Consider the following 13933-nt stretch of genomic DNA (forward strand, 5'->3'; position numbering starts at 1 on the left):
GCAGTTACAAAACCTCCATTAAGAATGTCCCTAGAAGAATAAGCCTCAATATGATGGTACTATGATATATTCACTACTTCCAAAAATGTCTTGTGTAGTGTGGAGGCTATAGGCATGGCTGATCTATGTACAGTGTGTCCCACATATATTATTCACATGGAAAGTAAGTGACACAATGAGAACTGGTTGGAAATGTACATTCTTCAGAAGAGCTACATGCATCAAACTCATTAATGTTTGATTCTGGATTGGAAATAGAAATGCCCTATTTGGTCAAGACTGAAACCCAACAACGATCCTGAATCAAGAAATCCCTGTGGCATCACTTAACTTAAGAGGTTATTGTTAACAGGTTTGTGCTATAATCATAACCTATAATGGTTGAAGAGTTAAGATGTGCATGTGAACCCTTGCAAAATAAACCCATGTGAACATTTCAAGTTAGCTGGGTTGAATTTGTATAGTACTAGTTTCTAAAATGAAAATATTTATGTTTGAGATTTCTATTTTTTGTTGAATTTTAATTTCATTTTATGTTTTTATAGTTGTTAATACTGAACCTTCGTTTTGGCCTTCTGATTCTTCCTTTTCTTTGTATGTGTAGCTTGTCTCTTTGTTCATACATCTGGGCCCTCATTATGAGTTGTACGCTACTGAGGGTGCTGTAAATTCCCATGCAATTTTTCCATTACTGTATGGTAAATCTATCCCAATACCATATAATTACAAGTTAAACCCCGTAGCATGGGGAATTAACATGTGGGACCAAATTTCTGGGCATAAAACCACACAGAATTCCCAGTGCTGTGGAGTTCAATGCATACATTTCCCCTTGGTAATTGTCTGCAGGGCAAGGGTTAAGGGGAGGACAGGAGGAAAGAAAAAGGTATTTTCAGTGGTGGCTCCTCCGCTAAGGCGGAGGAGCATTGCCCCACTGCTTTTCAGTAGAGTAAAAAAGGAAAAATAAAATTAATAATAACATGATGTTATTATCATTTTATCTTTCCCTGCTGGAACATACACAGACTTCCACTGCCTGTCTGAACGCCGAACCACAGCACGCAGACCAATCACAATGCTACTGACAGCAGCATCGCGAAGATTGTGCTTCCTGCTTCGGTTTTGGCTGGAACAGACAAGGAGAAACGAGTGTATTGTTTTTTTCTCTTCCTCCCCCTGTCACGCCAGCCACAATCCGTGCCAGACACCAATAGCTCTTTACTCGCTGGTGTATATTGTATACTCCCTCTGGTAGAAAGAAAATGGGGAAAAAGACTTGGCTGATGCTAAAGCCAAAGCCACGTGCTCTTGTACAGCATGGAATTGCTGCATGGCAAATTCAGGTCTGGTTCTCCCACATCAGAAAAAACCAATTGTGGAAAGAAATACTCACTCATAATGGGGCAGAATATTAAATGCATTAATCCTGCTCCTCGGACTCATAAAATGTTTTATTTCATCTAATTGTTCCTATTTTGCATGTGTGCTGCATTCTTTAGCACACATACAAATTGGGGAAAGTATTAAAGCAGAGTTTGTCTACTGAAAGGGGCCCCTTGCAGTACAAAACCTATGATTTAGAGAACACAGACTCCCTTGCACAATGCCTACATTGGCACATTGCTGGCAAACATACGTGGAAAAGAGGAGAACAGTGCCACATATTAGCAGATATGGTGCTATTCTGCTCTCTCCCTTTCATGCAATGCTGCACAGTAATTTTAGTTTAGTAAACTTGGCCCTAAATATCCAGAATGCCAGTTGATAGTCACCTTAGATTGGCCTTTCTTCTAATGTGTTAAAACTTAATATTAGAATCATGCTAATACTAGAAACTCCTTCATGTTCTAGGCTTTGTTAACGATATGGGACAAATTTAGTATTGATGTGTGTTTACCTCATAGTCGGTGGATTTAAAACAGTGGACTTGTTCTAACCACAAACTTTGTTTTGAGATATAACGTAAAAGATGCCATTGTGAATCAAACCTCTTTCATGAACTGTTGAGATCCGGTCACCACAGACATTTACATTTTGTTTGCCTTATTTTCAATTTGAGCCCAATTTGTTGCAGCTTGTGTTTTAGGACAGATTCATTATTCATATACTGAGATACTGTTCAGGTATTATTTTATATAATGTGTGTTTTTACGTTTCTTTTCTGTGTGACATATTTCACTGTATGATTATAATACATGTAATTTTGATGTTTATTATTGCTTAGGTGGACCCTAGTTAGGATGATCTGTTGTATGTACTTTGTGGGCTTTGGCTCCTCCCATTGAATTGGATTTGTATAGTAGTCAGTCAGTTGTCTCAACAAAATGATTGCTTTCCAGTGGGTAATTAGGCTTCCTGGTCCCGCCTTTTTCCAAGTTGTTAACTTCCCTGGAGTGTTGCACCAGGACTTTTCTGCTTCTGCTTTTTTTATATGATGTTCTGTTCAGGAACTTATTTTTCAATTTGAATAGTGTTTCCCTGGCTCAGTGCACCGCCTGCTTCATGGACGCAATGCTATGTCTTGGCTCAGGGTGGCGCTCGCTTCAAGGACGCCACTCTATATTTTCACAGAGGCTCGCTCTCCTCCACCTGCTCTGTGTTGGTATTACTGCTGTGTTACTCTTAAGTGAACAGTGCCCGCTTCATGGATGCTGCGCTTTATCGTTTGCATGTCTTCTTTTGAGTAATTGTTACCAGCAGAAAGGAAAGGAGAGTTTGAGACACCAAAAATACAAGACTAATTAGACTTATGTTTGAACCAGACAACCAGGAGCTACATTGCAGTTCATAGGCACCAAAGAGACTGAAGAAAGGGGCTGGTGTGTCATACAGTACTATCTTAGAATTGATTTGATTGCAGTATAGTGTATTTCACAAGTTACAACAAAGGCTCTGCTAGGGTACGAAATGTATACATCAAACTGTATGAAGCCCCACTAATAGTTTTGGAGGTGAACAACGCATCCAGGGACGTGCTTCTAAATTTAAAACTGTGTTGTACATCGTACAAGACTTTATTGAAAATGCTAAGCAAATGTCACAGGCAATCTTTGCCAAGGATTCCTGCTCCTATCTAATTTTAACACATCAGACATCTTACTCTTGGTCTCTGCCAGAGAGGCTCTATGATGAGTGGACTTTTGGGTAGTTGTCCAGTTTTGTAGTCCTCTTCCAGTTACCATGGAACGCAAAATGTGTCTTTCTCCCATGTCCATTACTTGCTTTAGAGGGAAATGTGGTTCAAAAACCTGGTTGAGCCAAGCTGGGGGATTTACTGGGATATGTGAATTGAGGGAAGCCAACTCCCAAGGGTGAAGGGTGGGAGAAGGTGGTTAGTAAAAGCTTGCCTTTAACTGCATAGGAATAGGACTAAGGCAGAGCAGCACCAGCAAGAAACTTCACTTGGCAGACGTGTGTTTAGTAATTATGTTTGGAGGATTGGGAGTGATATGCAGTTGTGAACAGTGAGTTGAGTATGTTCATATGTATTCAATATTGTGTATATGAGCGCATATGAGCACTGACGCAAATTGCGCCAATAAACATGAGTTAATGAAGAGTTGCATATTTGTTTATGTTTCAGCCCTGCAGTAAGAGTGGTTATGGTGTGTTTGCTACCCTCTGTGGTTTATCAGAGCTAGTGTGAAAGATTATGTGAAGTGGAGTTAAAAGACTGCTTGGTAGCATGCAATATAGCTTTTTGCCTTTGGAAGACATAAGGAATGCAGCAGGGGACCCAAGCAGAGATCCCCGCACAGATAAAGAAGCCATAGCCGTCAAGTGGCCCTCATATGAGCTGCAAAACATATTACTACTTTTTACTCCTCCTTTCTCTCCCTACCCTCCTCCTCTCCAGTGCGTGCACCTATTCGCATATGCTAATTCCTCTTACCTCTTCTATTTCTGTTTAGTCCTCCTACTCTCTGCACCTTCTTTAACCTCTGCCCCCTTTGCACTATTGCTTCCTCTCTTCCCTGCCCTATGCTGTCCATATCTCGCATTCTACTTTCTGATGACCTTCTCCTTTCTCTTCACTATTCCTTTCGTACTCTAATCTCTCTCTCCCTTTTGTCTGCTCCACCTTCTCTACATACTTTCTCTCCACTCAACTTCGTTTTCTCGATTCACCTTCCTCTCTTACTAATTTTCACACTTTTACATTGTTAACCTTTACTCCTGTCTTCCACTCAGCATTCCCTCCACATTGCCCATTCTTATTTGACATCTTTATTTATCTTGTGCTGACTTGTGACAGAAAGTCTTGCAAGACATTCTGGGGCCAATTCACAAAGGACCGCCACACTCGTGTAGACTGTGCCTCATAAACCACAGCAGGACCGCCCACCTCTGTTTTGTCCTTGGCTCTCCTTCCTGCTGTTGGTGCAAATTCATCACCTGGAGTCAGAGGCAGAGCCCATCTCCTCACCCCCTCAAGAAAGCCAATCTTCCTATTCCCATCTTTTCCATCCCCCCGCCCTTTTTGCTCAAAGAATAAGGGAATGATGATAATTTCCAAAAACTTTGAAAAATGCACTAAAGTGCATTTTTCAAAGTTGTACGTAACACACACACATGCCCCTGGGGCAAGTGTGTGCGCAACATGTGTGCACAGAGCAATTTCAGAGGTGCAACAGGGTGTCCTTTTGACATTCTTGCGCCCTTGAAATTGCAAGCGCAATTTGTGAGTACCTATAGTTACTGTACGCCCATAGGAATGAATGGGAAGGCATTCTTTAATTGCGATTCGCAATTTGCGAGTTGCAATTAAGGAATGTTTGGAAATTGCTATTTTTATTGCGATTCCTACATGCATAGGCTTTTGCAATTCCTTAATTGCGTTTCCTTAATAATCGCAATTAAGGAATCGCAAAATCCTACATTGATGCATGTACCTGATCGTCATTTACAACGCCAATAACTAACTCTCACAAATGCAAGACCGATTGCATTGCAAACGATTGTTTTTCATGAACTTTCTATCAGCCCTGAAGAAGCCCCGATGTCTATGAGAAGAAACATGGTTTCTGTGTTTGTCTGTCCCTATGAGATGGGAATAATAAATATGACTTTGAATATGCCTGAAGACCTGTTTATTTAAAGTATTGACAAAGTGACTTGGACTTCATTATTGATTCAATGTTTTCTTGTACAAATTTGAGAGCAGAGTTACTACTTGCAGAGGGCCACTCCCATATTTTAATAAACACTAGAAACCCACTTAGCTAAACAAGAAAGGTTTGGAGTAGCAGCTGCTTCTTAAGGATGTTAGGTCTACACATCATATCAAACATGGAGACTGTGTGATTTGAAACTTCAGCTCTTAAATAAATGACACAGGGTTTTTCTAGACTCAGAATCCTATTTTAAATGTAACATAATTTGCTTTTACTTCTTGGTAAAAAAAACGATAAGCATGGGGGAGAGAGGGGCTCAATATAAATCTCTGCTTGTGGTAATAGAAAGTAATGCATTATTTGGCTGAATAAAAATATTATGTTCATTACTTATTACTTAATTTGATATAAATACAGAAAGTAGTATCTGTCTTTAAGTAGTTTAAAGGTACAACTGTTTTCACATGATTTTGTCAATATATTCTTAGATTAATTCACAAATGTTAAATTCATTAAAATTATGATTTGATTTTAATGACACAGTTACCGAACTCATTATCACATAATAGTGAATAAATGTTAAATTAACTACATTCATTGAATAATAAAACTAGATATAATTCAGCTAATGATGTTCATACCTGAGAGTAGATATAGCCTTTACTGTCAAAACCCCAATGTTGTTCAATGCTACTTTTGTTTCTAAAATGGAAAAGGAGACTTTAGACATTTTCATTGACATTACCGGATTCATTTTAGATTTCTTAATACTAGAGGCATTCCTAAACCAATCCCAAATAAAGAAAATCAGGTCTTTTCAATATCTGACTTTGCAACATTAAATAGCGTATCTCTGCAAAAATGCACATAGCTGTTTTAAAGAAAATCATTAACTAACTCCAATCAGAGGAGAGCATCTAATTATTTGTAGGTTTTGGGTGCATACCAGAGACAAAGGGGCTGAGGAAGAGTTTGGCAGATGGAGGGTACCATAATAGTATGGTGGAGGACATGTATTTGCTCCACCAATCCAAGGACCTGTCAAATGCAGCACTGTCCGTCAGCCCTGCAAACAACTGTCAAAATCCACACAAACCTCTGACTCAGTGGTTCCTGTCACTTTCAATACTGTAAAGGTTTGACGGATGGGTTTGTCAAAAGGATGCCCACCTGTCAAACTTTTATATCGTGTTTTATTTAGCAAAAAGAAACCCCGAAAGTGAATGAAAAACAAATGACCCCCACACAATTGGAGTTTTCTCCCATGATGTGGAAGTCAACAGCCATCAGATTGCCCTCTCTGCATTAGGATGGTTGGCGGTACGATAGCTAAACTTCAACGGGCCATACTCGATCGGTTCTTTAGACTAATTTTTGGCAATGCAGGATACCCGAGGTCCCTGCAGGGGACCCCATAGGAGGGCAGACCCCGTAGTAAGTCCGTGGGCAGCCGGCCGCCCATTCCGGGGGCGGGGGTGGGGAGGTGGGGCGTCACCAGAAAGGCGGGGGCAGGATGAGGGGTGGGCCCCGGGTTAGGATATAAGGATAGCCCCTCCTTCCACGTCCCGAGATCCGTGTCGCGTGATGTGGATGGGGCCGATTGTGGGGGGGTGTCGCTATCGCTTGGCCGTGTTAGAGCTCCCATTGGGGGACACGCGGCTAGCGTTGCGGGGAGGCACTATAATGATGAACGGCCGCGGCGGGGTTAGGCCGTACACCGTCGGACATTAGAGTTATGGGCCGGCACTCGGCCATGCAGCTAGCTTTGCGGGGGGGGGACCGGAAGTCTGGAAAAGAGCACAAAAATATTCTGCAGTCACGAGCGGCTGAGGCGGTGATATGCCGTTCACCGTTCAGAGCTCTGTCTCCTCACTGTATTACGAGTGGCCGAGGCCGCGTTATACCGTCGACCGTTAGATCTTGAGTGGAATGGCCGCATGCTATGCCTTCTTCATTGGTGAATGCGGGTCTTTAGTATCCAGCCGTTCAGCTGGTTTGCCTTTGGGGGTTTGTCGGCCTTACGAGGGCACCTCCTCCCACCGGGCAGAGGATCCTGCGCGTCGGGCTGGTCTGCCTGTGTGTATGGGGGCAGCGGGAGCGGCACAACGTTCCTGGCATTGTCCAGCCCGCACAACCCCCTTCTCCAATATGGTGGCGTTTGGTGGTCTGTACCACAAGAACATCATGCAAGCTGCACACCGCGCTGAGCGATGCTTAGATATGATGAATGAAGGGAAACAACTGCACCGAGGGCAGGCATAGCTTCTCTGACGCTCCTCCACCGTAATTTCGATGGGAGCCGCGAGCGCAGCACGCACAACCTTCCACACGCTTTTGGCCGATTTGGTCGTCAGGCAATAGGCACGTAGCATTGTATGAGGTTGGGGGGTGTGGGCATTTATGCAGGTGGCGGCGGTTCCTAGGTCGCATTAGGTGTTACCCGACCGTGTTTGTAGTGCGGTTATCTTACCCAGCCCTTTCCCCCACACCCCCCCCCCCACGACAACAGCCCTCGCAAGCGAGGGGAGTTTGGGAGGTGCACGCGGAAAAGGGCCGCGTGATGAGTAAGCATCCGTCGCCCCAGCCGCCCATGACCCACTGTGTCTTGCGGCTGGGTTGGGATGGCGCACATGCGCCCTTGTGGTTGGTGTGGAGGCGGGGTCGGGCTAGCGGGCGTGTGTGGCTCGCCGCACAGCGCCTGCTCTGGACAGTGCAAGGGGTCGCGGGCAAGGTCCTGCAACACCAGGCCGACCCCCGAGTTACCGGCCTGCGATGCAGCCTGAGGCTGGTTACGAAGAGGTTTTTCATGGTGTAGGGGCGGCTGGGGCCGGCGGGCATCTCATTAGCATGGCAACAGGCTCCTCCCTCATGGGCTGAAGGGGCGGCGCTCAAAGGTGGCCCTAATCTGAATGCTTTTCGCACGAATTGGTTAGCAAAGCAAGGTAGAATTACAGCAAGCTAGCCCCCAACAGGCAGCCATATTCCTTTGGCACATAGGTTTAGAATTATATGTGGCAGGGTGTGCTTATATTTTGTAGACGGATTTCATTTAAATGTTATTAAGGCGGTACCTCCTTGCCACATAACCGTTTAAAGGGGAGGTTATAAATTGGTTGCTGGTGACGCTATACATTGTGGCATGTGATGTCGCCTCAGAGCATGTATAATTTGTGTTCCCCATTACAGGCAAAAGTCGGGATAGGCAATCCATTCAAAGCAGCGAGAGCACGGTGCCAAGGCACATTCACAAGGTAAGAAATAAGTAATCAGGGTGGGTGCCACACCGCTTTTAAAGGGGACACAATCAGCGACCCGGGGGGATCGGTGTTCATGGTCTGGTCTCCCTGGGTACTCTTTAAGGTACCGAACGCAGGGTGGGGCAAACTTTAAATTATGTTTATATCAATCAATACAGGAGCGAGACGCACAGTCGGCATCGTCACACCACAGTCGAAGGCTAGTGACGCCCATTTATACCCGTGGCCCCGAGGCACCAAATAAGTAAAGAATGGTTACTGGAGCGCCAACAGTTAGAAGGGAGGGAAGGGGTCTACGGATCCACAACAGGTTTCGTTTGGATGGTCACTACGACTTTTTCTTGCAGGAGTGTTAAGGCCACACAGGATGTCCGAACGGAGAACATCAGCAGCAGGATCAGGGTCAGTTTCGGACGCGCAAGCGGCGATCTTCTTACAACTCGTTAAGACTAATGGCCTGGCGTGGGCAACAGACCTGCTTAACGCCAGCACCCCGGCCCCCTGTGGTCATAATGACATTATAGCTTTGGATGATGATGACTCTGGTGGCGCAGGTCACGCTAGAGCGTCAAAAAGGTTACGGGTTCCCACGAGCAAAGAATTCCCACCGCCGACAAAGAAAAAGGGCGGAGCAAAAGCTACAGTCGCAGTGGTGCATGAGGTGCCTGGTCCTTCAGGCATGCACGATCTTGAGCAACCACCGGCGGAATACGCCACTAAAAGCGATCTTGGTAAGATCATGTCCACCCTAGAAGTGTTTTTGAAGGAGATGAGGGAAAGTGACTCAGACAGCGGTGGGAGAGGGGTAGGCCCCACGAATGTATGGGTAACTGGAGGATCTGTTCCTAGCCCGCCAGCAGCGGCCATCCCTCCGCCAGGGAGCAGCCCGGCTGCGGCATCGGCAGTACCGGTGGGGCCAACACCAGTACAGGTTGACAACCTAGACCAGGAGTGTATTGTACCGACCACTCTGCCTTCCCCTCCGCCGGCGCCACTGCCAGCAGTACCACCATCACCTGCTGCATCTCCCATATCCCTGGAACTACCTGCTCTCCCAGCTCCACCGGCGCCAAACTCACCGAACACGGTGCCCATCCCCCTGTCAGCATCGGATCCCCCTACAACAACACCAGCACCTCCACCCGCGTTGCCACTTAGTGAGGAGGATGTGGTGCTGGACGCCCCCTTGTTGTCAGGGCGATCTTCTTTGTCCTGGGAGGTCCCGCTGGCGGCCAAAGAATTAATATGGAAAAGGCAGTTCATTGACATTTTCTCGCTACTCATGTTAGGGCAGCAAGGTGCAGACGTGCGTAGGGCGGGGATAAAAGAAGACGACAAAAAAGTTAGATTTCAGCCCTGGCCAGAAAAGTCGATTGATACTTGGTTAGAAGCATTTGCTATATTGTCTTCAGTCATTATGGAAAAGTTTTCAGATCAAGGACCAGCCTTGGTCCAGTACGGTAGATTAATCCATAACGAGGCGAAGAAGTGGGGGGGCGTAGGTTGGTTGAATTATGACAGGGAGTTCAGGAAGAAAATGTCCAAATCGCCTAACATGCGCTGGGATCATAAGGAAGTGCAACTGTGGATGGACCATATGGGGTCCAGGGCGCTGCAAGGCGTGGCGACAAACAGCAAGGGGCAGGACACGCAGGTAGCGGCACCTGAAAATAGCAACACAGCGCTTCACGCTGAGCACAGCACTACGCCCTTTCGGGGTGGCCAAAGGGCGAGAGGTCAAAGAAGGGGAAGTGGGAAGTCTCCCGCAGGGTCATGCAGATTGTTCAACAGTGGGCATTGCCATTGGGGGAAATCCTGTAAGTTCACACACACATGTAGCAACTGTGGAGGGCAACATCAGGCAGGAGCATGCAGGACATCCAAAGGACAAAAGCAAGGTAGTCAGTACGGGGGGAGGGGCGGGTCTTGGCAGAACAAGTAGCATAGGCGCGCCTGAAACCCCCCGGCCCCCTCCCCCTCACAATCGCTGCCCACTAGGCCTTCACCAGCTCCAAACTGCACAAGTACTGCCCCCCCCAGCCGGTTAGCCAAACAGATCAATGCAGTGAAAGGGCCCTCACCTATAAAACTGGATCGTTTAATCACCCTGCTGAATAAATACCTGAACAGACTAGATGGGAGACTGCTCCTGGGAGGGTTTGCTGAAGGTTTTGTCATACCTTACAGAGGGGCCCCAATGGCACGGGATGCAGAAAACTTGAAATCAGCTAAAAACAATCCTGAGGTAGTGAGAGCGAAGGTTTTCAAGGAACTGGAACTGGGGAGGGTTGCGGGTCCTTTCTCACAGCCCCCGCTCGCCAATTTCATAGTCTCCCCCTGGGGATAGTGCCTAAAAAAGAGCCTGGGGCATTCAGATTGATACACCACCTGTCATACCCTGAAGGCGACTCGGTCAACCACAACTTGGAAGAAGGGGTGTGCTCTGTGTCGTACTGCTCATTCGATGTGGCCATGGACCTGGTACGCAGGGCTGGCAAAGGGGCCTGGCTGGCTAAAGCTGACATAGAGTCGGCGTTCCGCCTCCTGCCAGTCCATCCCAGCAGCCAACACTTACTGGGTTTTAGGCTGGGTGATGAATACTACTATGACAGGTGCATGCCTATGGGCTGCTCCATCTCATGCGCATTTTTTGAGGCCTTTAGCACTTTCCTCCAGTGGGTACTCCAAGAGATAGAAGGGGTTGAGAGCGTGACTCATTATCTAGATGACTTTCTGTTTGTTGGTAGAGCAGAGACACAAAACTGCGCAGAGGCACTAGCAAAATTCCAAGAAGTGACTGAACACCTGGGGGTACCAATTGCCCCGGGGAAGACAGTGGGGCCAGCGCAGGTATTAGTTTTCCTAGGCGTAGAGATTGACACTAGGGCAGGGGAGGCTAGGCTTCCAGCAGACAAAGTCACCGAACTGGCAGCTCAGATCCGGACAATACTGGGGCAAGATAAGGTGTCACTGGACGATATACAAAGCTTGCATGGCAGATTAAACTTCGCCACCAAGGTGATTCCAGCGGGCAGAGCCTTTGCGTGCAGGTTAGCAAGGACAGCTGCCAAAATAAAACGCAGACATCATCAAGTGAGGCTGAGCATGGGGGTTAAGGAGGATCTCAAGATGTGGGGGGAGTTCCTTGAGCAGTTCAATGGCTCTGTCATATGGAGGGACCCCTGGACCAGCAGCCAGGAGCTGACGCTGTTTACAGACGCGTCAGGCAGGGAAGGTTTTGGCGCTATCCTCGACAGGGAATGGTGCGCAGCAAAATGGCCCAATGCATGGAGGAAGAAAAAGATAACTGCCAACATAACGGTATTAGAACTTTTCCCGATTGTAGTTGCTTTCCATCTTTGGCCTGCCTTGCTAACTGCGAAAAGGGTGGTCCTCTGGTCTGACAACATGGCTGTGGTCCAAGCCATCAACACCCAGTCAGCCTCCTGCGCGCTTGTATTATGCTTACTTAGGGAGTTAGTCAAAGTATGTCTGTACAATAACGTGGAATGTAGAGCTAGACACATCCCAGGAGTCCAGAACACGGCTGCTGATGCTCTCTCACGTTTTCATTGGCAGCGGTTTCGAGAGGCTTGGCCAAGAGCGAGGGAGGAGATGACACCTTTCCCGGCTCAGCTCTGGCACCTGCTGCGGAGGCGCAGCGCATTAGAGAGCTAGGCGAGCTGTCCCTGGCACCCCGGACTATGAGAAGATATCAGACTTACGTAAAAACATTTTGTGAAATTATGGGCCCTTGGGAGCAGGAGGCTTCAATACAGGTTGACAGGGTGCAAGCATTTATGATTTGGGCAAAATATGAGGGGAAGAGCCACTCGTGGATGGCTGGTCACCTGTCGGCCATCGGGCACCATGCCAGGCTGTTAGGTCAGAAGGACCCCACCACATTGTTTACGACCAGGGCAGCGCTCAAAGGTTGGGCGAGAGTGATGCCTAAATCAGTAGACCAAAGGGCCCCCATTGATTATGAGACATTAAAAAATATGCTAGACGCCCTCCCCTCGGTCACCCACTCAGCCTACGAAGCATCCCTCTTCGCAGTGACATTCAGCCTAGCGCTCTTTGGAGCCTTTAGAATATGGGAGTTGGTGGCTCGCTCCAAAAAGGAGAAGAACTCTAGGGCCCTGCAGATGAAGGATGTGCGTCTTACAGCCAAATCAGTGGAAATATACTTACAATTCTCGAAGACAGACCAGTTAGGCAGGGGTAGGAACACCTCCGTGCATCGCCTCGGCAACGACAGCTACTGCCCGGTGGCTCTGCTAGCCGCCTTCTTGTCCTGCCGCCCATGTACAGAGGGGCTGTTATTGATACATTCAGATGGCTCCCCGGTCACGAAATACCATGTGGAGCATGTGATGCTGGGTTGCTTATTCTTGGCAGGCTATACAACAAGGGGGGCCAAGTACAGCTCCCACTCTTTTAGGATAGGGGCTGCCACCACAGCCTTCAAGGAAGGTATGCCGGCTGAGGCTATAAAGAGGGTAGGGCGGTGAGACTCCAACTGCTACAAAAGATATGTGAGACCAGTGGGTGCAATACGCCCTTTGATCAGAACTGAGGTAGGGAACAAGTAGGCGACGAAAGAACATGTTTACATATGCCACGGTTTATGTGGCCCTTTTTGGTTTATTGTACAGTTTGAATTTTAGATTACAGTTGCCACGTTTTGGTGGTTGTTTTACTTTGCAGTGGTTTTAAGTGTCAAATAAACTATAATCTTGCAAACCATTGTGCTTCATTGCAGGAACGGAGGTGTGGGTAATGGGGCACTCTTATGTCGCAAGACTGGCAAGATGGGTGAATGCAGTCACTTGGAAGCATGGCTTCACCAACACTAGTATATCATGGTTTGGCCTCCCCGGAATGCATTGGTCTGCGCTCTTAGCAACGCTGCGTAGGACATTGAAGGAGAATAGGCGGCCGCCAAACATCTTAGTGGTGCACCTAGGGGGGAATGATCTGGTTGCATTAGGCAAGAGGCGTCTGTTGGATGCAATGAGGAAGGACCTGAGCATCTTGAGCAGTGAGCTGGGATCGTGCAGTGTATGGTGGTCGGAAATAACTCCCAGACCCATATGGCATGGAGCGGTTTCGCATGATGCGCTGGAAGTTACCCGCAGGCGCGTAAACGCAGCTATGCGTAAATTTGCAGAAATGCGAGGGGTGGGTTTCATCAGGCTCGGCCTGCTGCATGCGAAGTCCATTGGTTGCTGGGAATCTGACGGGGTCCATTTGTCCAAGGTAGGCATGGCAATATTCCTACTAGATTTAGGGGAAGCGCTGGAAACAGCAGGATGCAAGTAGAGGAGAATAGGGAGCTAGGTAGTGGGGGCTCTGGGCGCAGCGGTTGCCACGCCCAGGGCTGTGGATGAGGTACAAGGCGATCCCCATACAGGACAGGCACAGGAACAGGACCTGAAGCCCCAGTGCGAAACGCACCGTGCAGAATCATACATAATCCAAGGGGCCCTTCTTGGGGACTTGATTTCGACTGCGCCCCGTTAGTCCTTAGGGCGGTTGTAAGCCTGAGCAACCGGGGGC

At 47.4% G+C, this 13933-nt stretch overlaps 1 protein-coding gene across 1 annotated transcript in view; it reads right to left on the minus strand.

Moving 5' to 3' along the window:
* The window catches only part of DCDC1 (doublecortin domain containing 1), a 1658417-nt gene that overhangs the window by 781107 nt on the left and 863377 nt on the right, over positions 1-13933 (minus strand). Inside the window, exon 15 of the mRNA XM_078683738.1 lies at positions 5756-5816. Within this exon, the coding sequence (XP_078539864.1) occupies positions 5756-5816 (61 nt within the window). The remainder of the gene's footprint in view (positions 1-5755; positions 5817-13933) is intronic.

Source organism: Lissotriton helveticus, chromosome 3_1 (assembly GCF_964261635.1).
Source record: "Lissotriton helveticus chromosome 3_1, aLisHel1.1, whole genome shotgun sequence".
Taxonomy (NCBI): domain Eukaryota; kingdom Metazoa; phylum Chordata; class Amphibia; order Caudata; family Salamandridae; genus Lissotriton; species Lissotriton helveticus.